Source organism: Lutjanus erythropterus, chromosome 15, assembly GCF_056507025.1.
Source record: "Lutjanus erythropterus isolate fLutEry1 chromosome 15, fLutEry1.hap2, whole genome shotgun sequence".
Classification (NCBI taxonomy): Eukaryota; Metazoa; Chordata; class Actinopteri; order Lutjaniformes; family Lutjanidae; genus Lutjanus; species Lutjanus erythropterus.
This window is the reverse complement of record NC_139331.1, coordinates 27,273,750-27,292,288: the sequence shown is the minus strand read 5'-3', so window position 1 is coordinate 27,292,288 and position 18,539 is coordinate 27,273,750. Positions and strand designations below refer to the sequence as shown.

The following is an 18,539-nucleotide window of genomic DNA, read 5'->3' as shown; positions in this document are numbered from 1 at the left end:
AGATGCTTAAAGAAGCTACATGCGAGAACTTTAGTTAAAAAAACATTTTAAAATTACCAAAAATTATCAACAGAATGTGAAGAAACGGCAGTTTTATCAACTGAAGTTAGCATGCTAACAAGCTAGCACAGCCTGTCCTGTGCTGTAAAACTACTTTGTACCTCAAGAGGCCATAAGTGAGACACTGCAGCGTCCGGCCTGCCCTCAGTCCAACATAACGAGATGAAGAAATAGCTCAGAGCTCAGAGAGGCCATGAAACCATGCTTGGCGGCAAAGGAAGTAGTGATAAAAGTAAACAACAAAACAAAAGTTGACACTGGCGTCGCTGTCCACTGCTGGAGGCAGCTCTTGGTGAGTGAAGGGATGAGGTTTGATGCTGGAGTAGCAAAGTGCTACATTAGCTATATAGCAATAGCTTATAAATGTAGCTAACATTACTGACAGTCTTAACATGTTTGCTAAGTTTGCTTGATGAAAGAAATAAATACCTATGAGAGGGAACACATTTTCCTGTCTCCACTCAAAATTTTTGCTTGTTAAAAGGGAGTTTTTTTTCCTCACAGATGTCGCCTTAGTGCTTTCTCTTGATGTGTGCCCTGAGATAACTTCTGTTATGATTTGGCAATATATAAAAAAATTGACTTGAATTTGAACTGACTACTAAGCCATGCCCCTTTCTGCTCTTTGCTCCAATAGCATTTAAGCAAGGTTGGAACCTGAAGGAACCTCAGTCAAATTTCTCCTCTCCTGTACTTAGATATGCTATGTGCTTGGCTTGTGTACATTGAAAAGAAAATCTGGGGGACCTGTAAAAACAACATATATAGTCACATCTAACTGCTAACTAGCTAGCTAACGATTTATGGTGATTAGCTAGCCAGTTAGCTAATGATTAATTTAGACTGGATATCTAGTTAGTTTGCTAGCATTAACTAACCTAATATTTGGGTTGTTTTGTAACATAGAGGAGTCTAACGCATATCATATCTAAGTACAGGAAACAGGAAAGGAGTAAGTTGACCAAGGTTCCAAAAGGGGCGGGACTTAGGAAGGTCAATGATGAATTATATTGCTCCTTTAACTCCAAACAGTTTGTACAAGTTCTTGCTGCTGAGTGTGTGTGAGAATATGCGAGTGAACTATTTCTAACAGTTCAGAGATGTATTGACTTCTCATAAAAAGTACTTTTTCATGATGACGGGAACAGTTTCGGAATAGAGGTGACATACTGAACTAATGTGTGGATGGCCGCTGACATCTAGAAGACACAAGGTGAGGGGGAGTGAAGGGTACTGTAAAGGTGAAGGATAAAAAGAGGAGACTAGACTTGATCAAAGAAAAGTTATTGCTTGTCCTTTAGTCAAGAAGAACCGCAGTATCTACCTCTCTATCTTATCATCCACATCTACCCTCTATCTCATCATTATCACTCCTTACCTTCCTCTTCTGCCCTTTTTTTTTTCCTTTAATTGGAAACCTTTTCCATCTACCTCACTTATCTGCGCGACTCCTCTCCTCTGGACCATCTTCTGCTCTGCCCTCTGTTACCTGCATTTATCCCTCTGTCACCACTCCGTTCCTCTCCTCCATCACTCTTCCTCTCTGCATGTCCTTTTCCCCAGGCAAAAAGCCCTGTCTCATCCATTCCGCTCCCGTCTCCTCTCTGTCATACACTCTCCCTCCCTCTCCCACCACTCACTCTCGCCTTTTCTTCCCTGCAGCCCTGTCGACGAGACGAGACGTCTGTGTACCATACACTGATCTCGGCAGACACCTGTTCCACCCTCCCTCCTCTTCTCTTCCCTCTCTCTCTCTCTCTCTCTCTGCGCACACTCTCTCTCTCTCTCTCACACACACACACACACATGCACAGGAGGGGATGAGGGGAAAGCGTGAAGCAAAACGCTCCAGTGAATAATTTAAATCTCTACAGCAGGGAACCAAAATGGAGCCTGTCAAGCAGACAGATCCATTGAAACAGCAAAGAGACAGGTCGCTCACTACCTGGAGTCCGATACTGTGCCTGGAAATGATAGACTGACTAATGATTCTTTCTTATCTCATTAAATTAAAACTACAATAACCTTTCTGAACGGTAAAATACTGATTACACTGCATCCCTCACCTCACTTGAGTGCTGCAAGGTGAGTCAATAGAGCCAGAGTTCAGTGATGCAGTGCTGGCGATATGAGTTTGATTCCTGCAGATTTCAAATATTGATTGACGAATCAGTGATTCCCTTTGGATTAAAAAACCCCCTCCATATGACACGAAACCTATACAGAAAGCTAAATTGTGCAGCATTTAAAGAAGAGGAAGAAGGAGAAGAATTAGATAGCAAATGCAAAGACTTTTCAGGGCATTTAATAGGTAACTTCAGTATTATATGTATTTGTGTCTAAGATGCTAAAGAGCTTTTCAAACTGCACATTCTAGCCCTTGGCTAAGAGTTAACCCTGAGATAACTTAACCCCTTTCACACACACACGTTGTCAGCTCTGGGTTAAGCTAAGCCAGGGGGTATAAGATTCAAGCTGCCTTTCTACCAGCCCTGGGTAACTGTCAGCTGGTGCAGCAACTGATTTTAACATTGTTGAACAGCGGGTTTCAAACTGGGACTGAGGACCAACTGGGGTGCTTGAGTGAGTTTTAGGGGGTCTACAGTAAAACATTTTGTGGAATTTTGTGGAAATTGGAACAACAAGGAAAGGAAAAGAGTTGGTCGTTTTGACTGATTTTAATTTATAGCGATCCTAGTTTGTATATTGATTGATTATGGAGACTCTTTATCATCAAACCTACAAGAGAATTATTCAGAAGGGGGACAAACTCTTTTCAAATTGGGGCTCCGTGATCTAATGTGCATGTATTGTGGGGGTCCATTTCACACTGGCACCTTTTAGTCTTTGATTTAGTTGATTCTTAGGGGATAACTCACCAAACTCAGGGCTAAACTTGCTCTGGAACAGGACCAGCAAGCCCGAGGCTAAGGTTGGATTTAGCCCACTTTCGAATTGGTCATTGTGAAAGCCTGGGACTGTCAACTCCCTTAGCCTGGGGCTACGTGCAGTGTGAAAAGTCTTTACTGGAGACAAAAAACTGCTCCACTATTGAGGGAGAGCACTGCAGCAGGCAGAGGCAAAACTGTGCTACAGCGTAATCCCTTTTGGCAACTGCACACCATCAAAGTACATCCAATAAAAGTGCTTTTTGTTGCCACTGCTAGGCTCAGATTGTTCTGAAACATTATGAAAAGGATCACTACAGAGAAAGACCTTTTATTATAGAACAAGATACATTTTTGCTCAACCAGAAACAGCTGATAAACCCCCCTTTGCAAAACTGTAATTTTAAAATTGTCGTCGTCATCTTCATTCAATCTCAACAGGAATAAAATAAAACTTCCCCGAACATCTTAATTCATCTTTCCACTGCTCCAACAATCAACAACTCTGGTTGTTTGGTTGAAATAAACCCTTCATTCACATAGGAAGATATGAAAATATTCCGGCTGCAATGCGCCATTTTTCTCACAGCTTCTTTCACGTCTGACCTCCTTTTCGCTCCTCTCCGGATATATTCACATCTAGCGCTGTAAATTAAGGGTTTATTTTGGCCAAACCAGAGTTGGTGATTGTCGGAACAGTGGACAGATGAGCCAAGACATTTATGGTGAGTTTTATTTTGTTTCTGTCGGCTCTGAATGAAGATGACAATGACAGTCTTATAATTACTGCCTTGTAAAGAGAGTCTGGTTAGTCTGGCAAGGGCAATAAAACAGCTGTTTCTGGTTAAACAAAACATATCTTACTCATTTAAAAAAAAGGCCTGCATCTCTGTAGTGATCATTTCCATAATGTTGTCAGACATTTAGAAAAACAATCTGAGCTGAGCTGTCAGTGGTAACAAACAAGCACTTTTTGTGGACTTACTTTGACAGAGTGCAGTTGCCCAGAGGGATTATGTTGTAGTTTAGTTTCACATTTGACAGCTGCAGCGCTCTCCCTCAATACTGGACCACTTTCAAACATTGTTGTCCCATTTAGCCACTTAGACAGAAAAGCATGGTAATTGTATCCTGGCTAAAAAAAATTCCCAAGATACCCTTTAAGAGTGGGAGGCAGCATCAGAGGGTGACACGTGGGCAGTAACACTCACAGTTCAATGGCTTTGTTCCACATGATGACGTAGCCTGAGAGCGTAAAGGACTCCACGTTGACGATGTGGATGTTCCCTCGTTCTGTGCCGATGTACAACCATTTACTCTGGAAGGGCAGGTGGCAGAAAGTTATTCTGTGAAGAGAAGGAGAGGAGACAGAGCGGTGAAGAAAGAGCAGGGGACGGCTGAGGAACGGGACGAGAATGGATGGACAAACCGGCGAGAAAGATGCAGACAGCCGAGAGACAGGAGCTTCTGGGAAAATCACTCAGCATCCTATTATAACGAGAGACAAATTATGCAAAATTCTGAGAGGATTATTTACCCCTCCATCAGGTCGAGGCAGTCGAGATGAGAGTGGCAAAGCAAAGAGATTTTTGAGTCATTCAATCAGCCCCTTCTCTCCAGACCTACAGGATACATGAGGGCAAAGAGACACCCATAATTCTCCTGTTTTCATCATCACTCCCCCATCTCCTCCTTTCATCCATCCATCAGACTTAAGTTTAATGAGAGGTTATAAACCCTTCCCTCCTTAAGTGTGGCTATCCATTCATCTTCTCATCCCTTTTTCATCATTCTGTTCTTTCATCCATCCGCTGATTCAACCTCCAATCCGTCTGAGGAATAATAATGTACAACCTTGGTAATCCGGCTTGCTAATATTTCAAGGTCGTCCAGCTCCTCCAGTGATCCTTCTGATTTTGCACGCCGGTTTGAGCTCCACCTGTGGACGACTGTGGGCTGTATCTATGAGACAAAGCCCTCGGTTCATCAGCTGGGACACGCAACCAAGTAGAAAGAGGAATTAAGTCGTATCTGTTTCTTTTGACATCTCCTTTGTCCATTATTTCCAACAGGACGGACACAGTGGAGTAATTCCTCTGTTTTCGTGACAGATTAGCTCATATTTAGCAGTGGAATCACTCTGCACAACAAGTTTAATATTTCACTTTAATTTCTGCTGTCAAAGACAGATTAAGTAGATTTACAGTAGTATGACAAGAAAATATTACATGGGGATAAAACAAAGTGAGTTTTCTTTCTCTCTAATCAGATCAACTGTTATCTTGGCAGAGATGGATTAATAAAACTGCCATTAAATTTGAGACCAGGCCCTACAGTGTGCAGTGTTCCAGGAAAGATCATGATCACCACTTTCTCCATCCTTCATGACGTTTTCTTAACTACAAAACATCAAAATCCTGCCTTCCAAAAATGGTGCTGACTTTGCAAATATGTTTTGCAGGAAAAAACATAATCTTAACGTAAATAATCTTAAATATCAACCTAATGAGGACACATTTTAATTGAATGTATCTGAAAAACAGTCACCATCAACATGTTTCACTGGTTTTCCTGACAATATGCGCTCTTGGCCACTAGAGCATGATTAATATCTTTCTGGTTAAGGGCAGAGTTCAAAGTTCAAAAGCCAGCATCTCTGATGGTGTGGGGGTGTGTTACTACCCCTGGCATGGCTAACTTGCATTGCAACATCTGTGCAGGCCCCATTAATGATGAAAGGCACATGTAGGTTTTGGAGCAACATATGCTGCCATCAAGACGTCTTTTTCAGAGATGTCCCTTCTTATTTCAGCAAGACAATGTCCAAACGCGTTCTGCACATGTTACGACAGCGTGGCTTCAAGGCAAAAGATTCAGGTGACTTGCTGCAGTCAATTTCTTGCTCTTTATCAGTCTTTCGCCTCTTTTATAATGTAACCTTCTTTTCCTGTGCAGCCAATACAACCCTGAAGCACCGGAATATTGATTTGATCGATCGATCGATCGCCATGCCAACCGTAGAGGCTTCGAAGCACTGAGCTCAATATTTAACCAAAACTAGTCAGCCTTCCCAAATCCCAAAAAGTGTTTTACTAACCTAAAATTACAAAAAAAAATTGGGATGCAGGACTCAGATTCTGATCTCTGAACCTGATTTGACCCATAAAGTATAAGAAAGTGACAGATTTAATGTAATCCAGGCAGCAATTTTTTGTCAAAGGATGTTGGTGTATAAATGTGTTTTGTTGGAGAAAGGGTTAAACAGAAAAAATGCATTATTCTGTATAGGTATGTGGTACATAAACTTAAAGATGCATCAAAACATGAATCTGTGTAAACATGTCCTTGCAGTGACTTTGAGTGTCTCTCCTGTTTGTTATAATGCACAGAACGCTTGTAAACCCCCTCCCCTCCACGCTCTCTCCCACTCTCTGAGTCTATCGCACTATTGCTCCAGGGTTGTATTGAGAGTAGCAGCTCCTACTATATTACACACACACACACACACACACACACACACACACACACACACACACACACACACACACACACACACACACACCTTCCCTCTCTGCCCCAGTGCTCTGCTCTAAAACATGAATATATTCATTTTTTTTTTGGAGGAGAGGCATCGGGCTACTTGACATGAATCTCATCTACGTGGTCCAAAATGTGCACAGAGGCACACAAAACCAGATACAAAACAACACTTACACACACTTACCTACATTTACATACAGCAGGAATATGACTTAGCTTAATCAGATATGAAATTGCACATGCTCATCTAAGTCTCCTCTGACCAAGCAGACTGACTAAGAGCAACATGACTTTTCTTGCAGTTGCAGTCCTTTCTCATGCATTCACAGGCGATGTTTTTCAAAACCAGGATGTTTGACATTTTTGGACAGGTTTGGTGGGTGGGCAGGGTGTCAAAAGGCAGGATTTTGGTACAGGAGACTACGATAGATGTTCTCCCATGAACTATTCTACATGTTAAGCTATTAAAATCCTTGGTTTAAGGTTAGCAAAACATCCTGCTTTTGATCAAATTACCTATACAATTACCACGAACGCATTAGCTGGTGCTTTTTTGCCAAAATTACGGCTAACTTGGCTAAACCAATCTAACCTTGGAACTAACATTACAACCATTAGCCTTACTTTAGAATTTGTCCGTGGATGTAAGCTAAGTTAGAGGTGTTGTGGTCAGTGTGGGGCATAGTGTTGACAAGTCCAGAAAGGAACCTTGGACTTGCAAAAGATCTTGCAAGAGTCATCATTTTAACCAAAACCATGATCTTTCCCCAACCCTAACCAAGTGTTTTTGTCCATGAACCTACCCAGATCTTCACCACAGCACATTATAAATTATAATCAGTTTATACAAAGTGGACAATAAATCTCACAAGAGATTTGCAAATCTTCTATGACCTCCAACCCTAGGACCTCGAAACTTAATGATGACCTGTCCTTTGGGTGCATTTGTTTTGTTCAAAGTAAGGCAAACACATAAAGACCTAGAAAACACTCATCACAGACACTGTTAGTCATCATTCATATGTTTTTATGAAAAATATCCAGTGTAAACAGTTAATTAACTGCTGGAAAATTTTCCTTACCGTGGCATTACTATTAATAATAATAATATTGTTAAAGTATTGATTATAATACAGCGTACCACGCTGCTGAGCCAACCTAAACAACCCCAGGGGAAATTCCGTCACCCCCACAAAGCTAGCTAGACTCACTTAACAAGGCAAGACGTCTAAGAGCTACAGGATTTTTCATGACGACTTGTGGTGCCCGTATATCCAGTAGGCAGCCTGTCTGCTGGATTTAATGTCCTTTTCCATCTGCACAAACAGATGTGCCTCATTTATGCATATGAAGAGCTGGATGTGTTGGTTTTGTAGAATACAAACACTGTATGTATTTGTCTCTGTATTTATGTGCCTGTACATGCTACATGTGTAAGCAACTGATATGAATTAATGTAATTACATATGTTCTGTATGTAAATGTATATTGTACATAAATAGGTTTGATCTGTGTATGTGTGCACACAAGCTAACTGATAAAGTGTTCATGGAGCCAGCATGAGAGGGCCAACTGAGAGGCAGTGTCAGGAGCGTAATTATACAAATTTGCTCGCAGTTTAGAAGTGTGCATGTGTGTGTGTGTGTCTGCTTTTCTGTGTGTGCATGTAAATAAGCACCCAATTGTTTGTGCAAATGTACTTAAGTGTGCGTCACTGTGTTCACACTTGTTGTGCACGCACGTGTCTCCTGGTGAAATCTCCAGCTTCAAGTGGTCACGACACACAAAGGCAGCTGCCAGCTTGCAGGCTCAGGGCCAAACACATTGCCTCAGAAATGACAGACGCCTGCCACACACACACACGACTCCGAGGCTAACTGCACTGTGGGCTAGACGTATGAGAGCACGGTTCACTGAAAATGAATTGGGGAGAGGGGGTACTTTCGAAAATCATCATTTGTAATGCATGGGTTTATGTGATGTCCCTATCAAAGAGAATCATCGCTACAGATGGAGTAATCTGTACTCGCCTGTCATTAGAAAGACACCACACTGAATACTTTGATCTGAACTGCCTTGATCTAGGTGATGCTGCCCTTTTTCTGAACAACTTTTATTAAAATGCCCTTGAGCAAAGCCCTGGCCGCTAACTGCACGGCTGACTAGACAGTAATGCGGTACGAAAATATGATTTGGTTCCTGTAATGAGTGTGTCCTTGGTGCAGCAAAATAGTAATACGTCGCATAATATAACACTGACTGAGTTTTAATATTATCTACAAAAATAATTTCTTCATACATAATAATTAAAGGCCCATACTGGTGTGCATAATAAAGGAAGTGTACAGTAAAAGGCTGATCATGTTTCAAAATATAATACGTCTTATGTACTCTATAGCGTGGGTCTTCAACACAGCGTCTGTGACCTTAAGGCGGCCACCAGAGTTACAGCAGGGTGTTACAACTGATGAATCAGGTGAGACAGGACTCAAAGGTATGACTCAGGAGACAGATTGTGATTAAAAAAATACAGTCTGTATTCGCCAAAAAAAAAAAAAAAAAAAAAGAAAAAGAAAGGTTCGATATACAAGGAAGCAGCCAGCGGAGACAAACGAATCCAGTGGGGAAATGGTCGGGGCGGAAAACAAGTTTCCAGAAGACACAATGATACAAGACGAACTGGTACAGACTTAAAGCAAGACACACACGTAATACTCTGGTGACAGGGAGGATAACAAAACACAGGTGAGACTAGTCAGGACGGGGCAGACCATCAAAAACAGAGGGGACAACGGCAAAATTTTAAAATACATTGACATGGATCCCACTAGTTAGCAAAGAGGAACGGCTACTCACGCTGCATACATGGCAGCAACTAGTGCCGTTCTGATACAATACCTTTATTGAAAAGTGGCATCGTTTAGATTTGGTGATTCGGACAAAGACCTTGCAGATAACAACAAAATAAAAAAGTTGATAAAGAGTCCAGTGGCCTTTAGCTGGTGGAAAAATCGCCAGTCACTGTTGAAATAAGAAAACACAAATCAAATAGTAGTCAGTGACGTGCAGTATCCATTTGGCAAAGCTCCAGACTGGCTGGGGGAGTCTGTTTTAATCTGAGAGGCCAGAGACCCCAATCTCCCCACAGGGTCTAAATTAAGAAGGATCTAATCTGATAACACACTGTGTACACACACACTCACATAGAGTGTCTCCTCAACACATCTCTTGAGCGCTTTCACACTGCAGAATTTAAGGGAGATTCTGGTATTTTTAAACCTGGGCCCTATTTCTTTTACATAATTTGGGGTCTAAATGACTGATAGCAAATAGAAAAAGCTCTGGAATTTTTCCAGCAGACCATCTCAGTTGGCTGCTACAAAGCAGACTACAACGGCTGCAACCCAATGGCGGCGGTTGTCCATTAATCATAAGTGGTCGGTCAGTCCCCTGTGTCATGTCTTAATGAGCAGGTTGGCACCATGCCATTTCTGTGTGAATGGATGAATGTTGACCTGTAGTGTAAAGTGCTTTGAGTGGTCAGAGGACGAGAAGGGTGCTACACGAACACAATCCATTTAACATTTACTACTTGGGGCAAAAGTGCCTGTCAAGAACATCCGCTAAAACTGCTTGGTTTGACAGTTTGGATCCGAACCAACGTTTTAAAACGGTGATTTCAACCTTTTCCGATCGTGACGCCCCAGAATAATCAGGTTGGTGTTTGCGACCACAAAAAACCCCATATTGGAGAAAGTCAGGGTGATATTTTTGAAACTGGTGGGAGCTCTTTCCATTCTCTACAGTCTCCATTTACTGGACAATGCCCTGTTGGCTCAAGGAGGCTGCTTCATTTTTGAGGACAGCTGTATTTTGCATATTTTGTGAGCGCTGGTGCCTCATGTTGAATGTTTGTGTTGAGAGCAGGCTCCTGGCTCTCATTCCATGTTAGTTGCTACACTATTTTGTTTTATTACTGTTTTTGCAAAAGGAGTGTGGTGGCTTTGAAACAAACAATATAACGGCTTTAGTTCTTTGTCAGAAAGCACTGTCTGCAAAAGTCTTTCTCTATAGGGACCTTTTCCAAAATGTTGTCATACACTTAGAATAACAATCTGAACTTGTCAGTGGCAAAAACAAGCACTTTCAGTGGATGTCCTTTGACAAGAGCATTTGTCCCCAATAATTACATTGAAGCCATTGCACCAGTTGAGGCGATCTACTGGACAAATCCCAAAACATTCTCTACCTTTTAGACGCTTAGGCCCCAAAATATGCAAACATATGTTCAAGGCTTTATTCTCCTTCACAGTTTTTTTTTTATATATATATATATATTACACAGTTTGAAGGTTAAGTTGGAGAGAAAAGGACAACAGGAAAGAAAAGCTTGCTGGGGGAAATAATCCCAGCAACAACTTTAATCAGTCCAATATCTCTGAGTAAACTCTACTCAGCTGAATTATTTAATTTTTTCATGTATTCTAAGTCATTTAATGAATGCACTACCAATGCCGACTACTAAGTAGATATTTTAGGGTTTTAGTGTCTTTTCCAAAAGCACTTCAATACAGGATCTGACTCCTGCTGGGATCAATCCGGAGATTCAGGCTATTTAAATGTTCGATATTAAATGACTCTGATCAGGTTCCAGAGGCAGAGATTCAAACTGCTGAAGGCAAATATATCAAGAATATAACGAGATACACTTTTGACTGAAACAAAACCATCCAGAATCCTTACGAATAAACCAAATAAAATTGTGTTGCATGTGAATTGGTGTGTATGTGCATGTACGTGTGGCGACCCTGGCTCTCCCCACTTATTATCTCCCATCATATCACCCTGCACTGACGATAGCATCCACATCTGCAGTGCATTCCTGCAAGGCCAGGAGGTGACGAGAGCATCCTACGCCAGAATGACTCGGCAGGATTTCTTTTTGCGCTCCCTCCGTCCCCACACTCCTACCCACAGACTGACTCACTGCTCTCTGGCTGAGGCCCAGTCTGTCTCAACTCCTCCTCTCCTCCCTTCTCTCCTCTCTCCTAGTGCCTGTGATCTGATGTGAATGGATGCTGACGCTGGAGGGCTTTCTGCAACACTGCTTTCACCCATCAACTCAGATTATGGTCAGGGGGGAGGAAGGACAGAAGAAGGGAGAAAGGTGGGAGAGGAAGGATCTGTTTGCAGAATTGGAATGGGCCCTCAGATGCTAACAAGCTAATAGATTTTGGGCTTATGTAGAACATAAATGTAAAAGTTAGACATTTGAAATTTAGATTTTTATGTAAACTGTGAACCAAAATTATTTGTTCTATTTTTATTTAAACCCTGTTAAAGCTGCAGTAGGCAGTTTACTTTTTGATTTATTGGGAAAAAAAAAATCCATAAAAACCTTTCTGCATATTGTAATTTAAGTGGTCTGACAGAAAACTAAACTTCTGCACTTCCTTTTGGCTCTGTTTTCATGCTTTAGACCAGTGGTGCCCAACCCTGGTCCTCAGGGACCCTGTCCTGCATGTTTTAGATGTTTCCCTGTTCCAACACACCTGATTCAAATGATCAGGCTTCTGCAGAGGCTTGATGATGAGCTGATCAATTGAATCAGGTGTGTTGGAGCAGGGAAACATCTAAAACATGCAGGACAGGGGTCCCTGAGGACCAGGGTTGGGCACCACTGCTTTAGACAATCTAGTTTGTGACAGGAGACGAGCCAATCACAGGTCATTTCAAAGACAAGGGCGTTCCTGTGGGTGTTTGTACAAATGCAGATGAGCAAATGTCCCATCAGATGGTTAAAACTTGATTTAATGGAAGAAAATCCTGCAGAAAATCCTGCAACTTGTGATAAATTTCCAATAACGTTTTTGCCTGCAATGCTGTACAAGACAAAACATGTGTTATGCTCAGTGTGATAGCGCTTAAATTGACAAGTGGCAAAGAGGCAAACGGTGGGAGTAACTTTTGCGGGGGACAGTTGTGTGTGTGTGTGTGTATGTGTGTGCAGTGTAGTAGCCTCTCATCATGCTGTTCAAAAGCATCACAGCTGCCTCCGAAGCCTGGGGCACTCTGCCCTGGGGCCGCAAAGCGGTGAAGGGGCGTCTTTGAGAAGAGGCGTTGCGCCAAGAGGGACAGGGGTCTTGGTGAGACTCACTGACATCGTAGAGAAGTTTGGCTGTCATTCGAGCTTGTGGGTTTGGTTGGCAGGATGCAGGCAGGAGAGAGAGATGCAGAAGGTTTTGCACTGTGTATGTTCAATTGTTGCCTTCTGCAGCTTTAACAATAAAAGTTAAATAACTGTTAGACTTTTAAATGCCAGCAGGCATAATTAAAGACATTAGCAAGAGAGGTGTGTTTGAATGCCAATCCATGAACTGAACAGTTCAACATTTTTTAAATAAATACACTAAATAACTGTTTTTCTGGGAGTTAGATGAAAAAATCAATACTACTGTTGTGTTTGCTAAGTATGGAGCTGGAGCCAGGAGGCAACTTGCCTAGCTTAGCAGGGGGAAAACATTTAGCCTGGCTCAATTAGGCTTAGTGGGTAAATTTGGACTAAATCAGGTGAACTAAACACAGCCCAAATTTCAACGTCTGTTTTCGGGCTAAATAAAGGCCACAGTGGGCAAACAAGACATAGCCCAAAAGCCAATGTTAAAATGACATTAGGTACTTGGTGGGTTACCTCTCAGAGTTTTATTAACCTGCAGAGAAGCTGCACAGAAGCGTTGGATATATTTGTTTGTGGTAATGTGTATATACTCCTTGAGTAGCTTGTATTTTTGTTTGTGTCGGATTAAACAAATAAGATATGACCAGTTAATTAGCAGGTTTTACAGGTTTTGAGATACTATTTTGGATGCTGGAGAGTCAGGCAGCATCTTTATGCCAAGCTAAGCTAAGCTAATTCACTCAAGGCTTTAGCTCCATAGCTAACACAGACTTGAAATTTCTTCTCATCTACTTCACTGCAAGTAAGTGATTTGGTAACTTTCCCCAAATTAAAACTGTTCTTTACATAAATACAGGTGAATATCAATATAATAAACTTTTTTTGTGAGTCTCTCTGATTAATGATATACCTAGAAGTATCTGAGGTATTTTAAGCAGAGTGTTTCATTTGGCTTGTGACAGGCCATTGTTTCTTTTTATTCCGTTGCACCCTGTTAGGAGGCTGTCGTGGCAGTTCTGGTTGGGTGACTGTCCTTTTGTTGACAGAGGAAATGGCTGCCTTGTCCTCTATACCCTGACAAGCTAAAGTCAAGCTTTCAACAACCAGACAGAGAGGGAGAAAAACAAAGGAGCAAAGGTAAAAAAAGTGGGAGATGGCAGCGGGTGACTAAGACTTTTATAGGTTTCACTGATCTGTCTGATTCAATCCAGCAAAGTGGCTCTCTTAAAAAACCATCTACATTGTTTCTTGGCTTCACTTCGACAGCCATTCTTACTTTAAGGCTGTGATCCTCTAATAGCCATTTGGAAATATGACCTGATGTTATTTCTTTTGACAACTATATTAAAAAGCCTCGAACTAAGCAACAAAGGTGCACACAGCATTTATAAGAATAAACAAAGCAGAGAGATATTTGCAGCCTTTAGAGCCAGAGGAGATCTTAAAAGCCTATCAGAGTGCAAGACACTTGGCTAAACTGCGTGATAGGAAAGTTGAAATAAGGAACGCCAAACCAAACCCTGATGGCCCCATTAACTTCGGAGGCTGCTCCTTCTGGGATATAATAATAGCTATGGATGGCTGCAGAGTTGTGCATCAGACACAATTATCATCTATATAAAGCATTTGTATTTTTGATTAAAGAAGTAAAGGTAGGATTTTTTTTTTTTTGAGTAAGCCATAGCGTTAATAAAGCACATTTGTTAGAAATATTTCCATTAAAAGCACAAAATATAACTTGCTTTAAGCCAGTTAGTAGATGAGTAGTCTAAAATTATACCTGTGTAATGCATGTGAAGAGGTCCAAGTTGGTCACACATGGGCCATTCTGCTGAATCTGTGCTTTTTTCTGTCCACAGGACATTAAATGCATACATATGCATTTAAAGTATCTGTATAGCACATAATTATCAAGAAAAGAGTCCTGCACTTTGTTCTAACTGAAATCTAAAGATACATCATGCAAAACCTTGATAAAAAATACCTAGAACACTGAAAAATAGGATTTTAGCCCATCCCCAGTCTGTATCACTACACTCTACCATAAATTTAATGATTAAAATCCTTCAGAAATCCCCCCTCTAAAAAATTGGGACATTACACAGGTCACGTGAGACGCCATGTGGCGGTCATCCATTGAGAAACCTTGTAAAAATAAATGAGGTAGCCTAAGATCAACAGGTACACATTTGAATAGTTAAGCATATGTTATTAGATAAAGATAAAGAATAAAGTTAAATGTTGAAGGGTTGCATTATGCAAATGGTATCAATCCAGTAAGAATACCTTCCATGCATCTATCCACAGTATACCTGCTAACTCCTGCTCTGGGTCTTGAGAGGCCGAGCACCCAGCATGCAGTGCCAAAACACACAGGAACACCCTTGACAAGATGCCAGTATGTCTCAGGGCTGAAGGGCAACACACACAACGATCCATGACATGCATCAATGCCCCCCCACCCCAGTTATTCTGTATCTAAGCCCATAAAGCAGCCCAGTCTTGGTGCGCGCAGGCCCGTCAACATGTCAGGATAACGATTTCCCAGCAACAACGCAATACTACGACCAAGCAGCAATTTTATCACATTCATTTCCTGGATCGGCACATCCCTGCTCCTGACCTTTGACTGCTTCTATAAGACGCTGCCAGTGTGTGTGCTATGGGTGTAAACTGATGCAACGCGTTGAGACGCAGCTGGTGCATGCTGCACTTAACACATAAATACACATTTACACTTATGGCCAATTAGGTTTCCAGTTGACCTCAGCTGTATGTCTCTGGGATGTGGGAGGAAACCAGAAAAAGGGAAACGGGGTTACAGAATCAGCAATTATCAAGTTCAAGAAGTTAGATTATCAGGTCTTGATTGCAAAAATGTAAGAAACAAATCCCATATATATATATATATATATATATATATATATATATATATATATATATATATATATATATATATATATATATACATATTTATTATGTAAGTAAGCCTATCACTATGCAAGAAGAGAGCTTGTTAATCCAAAGGTTTACAGATGGACGACACTTTTCTCAGACACTTCATTTGTATTAAACAAAGGTTAATCAACTTAATTTCATGAGTTCTCAGGGCTGATGCTCCTGGAATAATACCAAGAATACAGATCTCTAGAAACAAGGGGATTCTTTTGTGAATGATACTGGAAATTATGCCAATCACATAGCTGTGTTTTCACCCTAAGTACCTTTAGTTCTAGGAACTACTTTTCAAAGAACTAAAAGGTTCCTTTGGCTTCTGTTACCTCGGTTTCCATCATGGTCTGTGTTGTCTATGAAATGTTATCTAACTACTGTCTCTTCCTGGGTGAGTCAGTTTTAAGACAGTTTCTTGTGATAGCCTTCCTGCCTGTAAGTAGAATTTTGACCAAATAATTATCTTCCTTCTGCACCACTTTGATTATATTTCCCAGGTATAAAACAGATTCACTGGGAATTGTATATCCTAAAATCTCACCCACTTCTGACTTCACTCTCTCCCAGAATGACTGTATTTTTTTGTATGCCCACATTGCCTCCAGCACGTTTGTTGCCTTAGAAGTTATTTGCTTGTTATGTTAGGTGTCATAAGGAAACAAATTACATTTTTTCAATTAAATTCTCTCAACTTAAATTAATTTGTGGACGTCTATAGTGTTACAGACATATGATACCATTTGTCTTCTGCAAGTTCTTGTATTTTTGGAAAGTACTACCCTTGTGCCGGTAATTTTTGGCGGTAAAATACTATCTTTGGAAGTAATTTGCACCCTAGTTCCTGCACTGGAAACGCAGAGTTCCTCCAAAGGTTCCTAGTCTCTGGGGAAAGGTCTCGCACTGGAGTCACAATTAAAATACAGTGAAATAGAGTCCCTTTTTCTGTCCTATATTTTATACAACCGCCTGGAATACCGGGATTGAATTTATTGAGATTTTTAGGAGCTATGTGTGTTCTCGTAAGCCAGTTATTGTTGTTATTAAGTTGGGCGAGACCAAGCCGTCATATGTGTACACAGAGCAGCACGACTAGCATTCTGCGAGACAGCAAAGCCCACGGGTGAGATTGTTGTAAGCTGCAGAACAGCAGACTGATGTCTAATGCTCAGATTAGCCAGTAAGACTGTTTCACTCATGAGGCTCGAGTACTGCATTTGCATTTTCTCTGCCCATAACTTACACATTATGTATGGATGAGGACTGAAAGCCAGCATTGGTCCTCTTCAAATTTTAATGGGATAAGAAGAGGGAGTGAGGAGTGGGACGTATGGTCCTTCTCAAGCCCTCATCCTGCTTACATTACCTGTTTCTCGTCCTCCTTTTCTCTTTTTCCTGCTCCCACGTTCTTAGATTTTTCAACTTCTCTATCTAACAAATCTCCTCTCCTGCTTCTCCAACTCCTGCTTCAGCTGAACTTTCCCAGTTCCAAATGTCTCCAGTGACTTTGCAGAACCTCCCCCCCATCTCGAAGTCTCTGGAGATGCAGTCATTCTCCGCTCCTCTCTGTTGCCGCGTCTCGAGGTCGTTGCATTGGATGGACGGCGATGCTTACTAAATGTCAGAGGCGGTCGAGCGCCTCCGCAAGAACACAACACGCCCTAAAAGCCGCTGCCGGCCACCTGTCCATCACATCAGCGCTGTCTCAGATCATTGGCTCTGACGTTTAACCCATTCACCACTTTTCACGCTGGCAGATCACTGGCCAATGATATGATTGGCTCTGATGGGTAATCACTGCATGTGTGATTGGAGGAGACAGTGGACACCAGCATCCTTGAGGTGAGGCGATTTTGTATCTCAGAACATAGACAGCATTTGCGAAATAAGAAATTCTTTAGCAGGATGATTTTGTGGTTGTTTTGCATGTTTCTGTGCCGTACCAACATAACTTTTTCTTTAGCTTGATTCAGCTCCTCTCAGATTACTTTTTGGCATTTCAATTTGTCGCAATTAATATTTTGTAGCCTTTCATCATTTATTTATTTATTTCAAAATTATGTTATCCTCATGTCATACCAAGGTTATAAGCCAGATCAGTTTTGAACTCTCACTGTTGGTGCATTCAAGGACAGTCTGAAATTTGCAAAGCAAGAATTGGCTGCTGAACTTTTTAATGAAAGCCTGAAAAATATTCATCACAATATCCTTTTCACATCTCACATGACTGCAAGTTTGTCTTCTGAATCAGATTTTCTGACACCTTAACAAACATAATGCATTTTCGCTTTGCCAGACTTGTCAGTTCTCGGGTATTGGATTGTGCTCGATGTTGCACCAAGAAGAAATGAATGTAAACAGCTGACTGCTGACTTGAAAGTTATCTAAAAAGTTATGGTATGCTTTTTACAGAATGAACCAGTAAAAAAAGAAAAATGCCAGGTAAGCCAGCAAACACTGCAGATTAATGTTTGGTCAGACTAGCATGACAGTCCGTGGTATATTCCAGGTTTTGTTATGGCGTTATCTCACATTAAAGACGGCAAGTGCAGAACCTCTGTGACCGGTTTTTGGTTAACAAAGAAAACAACACAAGTGCCACCTGAAAGATCAACACGCCGACCTCTATAAAGAATTTTGAGAGGTTGGCGAGATCTCACATTTCTACATCACTGAAGCATTAAACAAGACGGCCCAGCCAACTGTTGTTGATAAGTGTCTTGTCTTCTTGTTGGCCCAGCGGCCGTTTGTAATTCTCAAGGCTAAGCTCATCCTCCTCGGAGCTATCAGGCCTGAGGAGTTTCAGTTGATGATACTTCCCTGTGGTATCGAAAATGGCATTTAACATTGACATTTTTCAAGGTACTGTATCAAGGTCAAAAATCCCGGTGTCATGACAATACTGATGCAATACTAGACAAACT

The 18,539-nt window shown here is 41.3% G+C and overlaps 1 protein-coding gene across 3 annotated transcripts in view; it reads right to left on the bottom strand.

The window, feature by feature from the left end:
* Nucleotides 1–18,539, bottom strand: part of stxbp5a (syntaxin binding protein 5a (tomosyn)) — a 149,210-nt gene that overhangs the window by 68,971 nt on the left and 61,700 nt on the right. For all 3 annotated transcript variants that reach the window (XM_084737293.1, XM_084737294.1, XM_084737295.1), the window contains exon 5: nucleotides 4,160–4,294. In XM_084737293.1, the coding sequence (XP_084593419.1) occupies nucleotides 4,160–4,294 (135 nt within the window). The remainder of the gene's footprint in view (nucleotides 1–4,159; nucleotides 4,295–18,539) is intronic.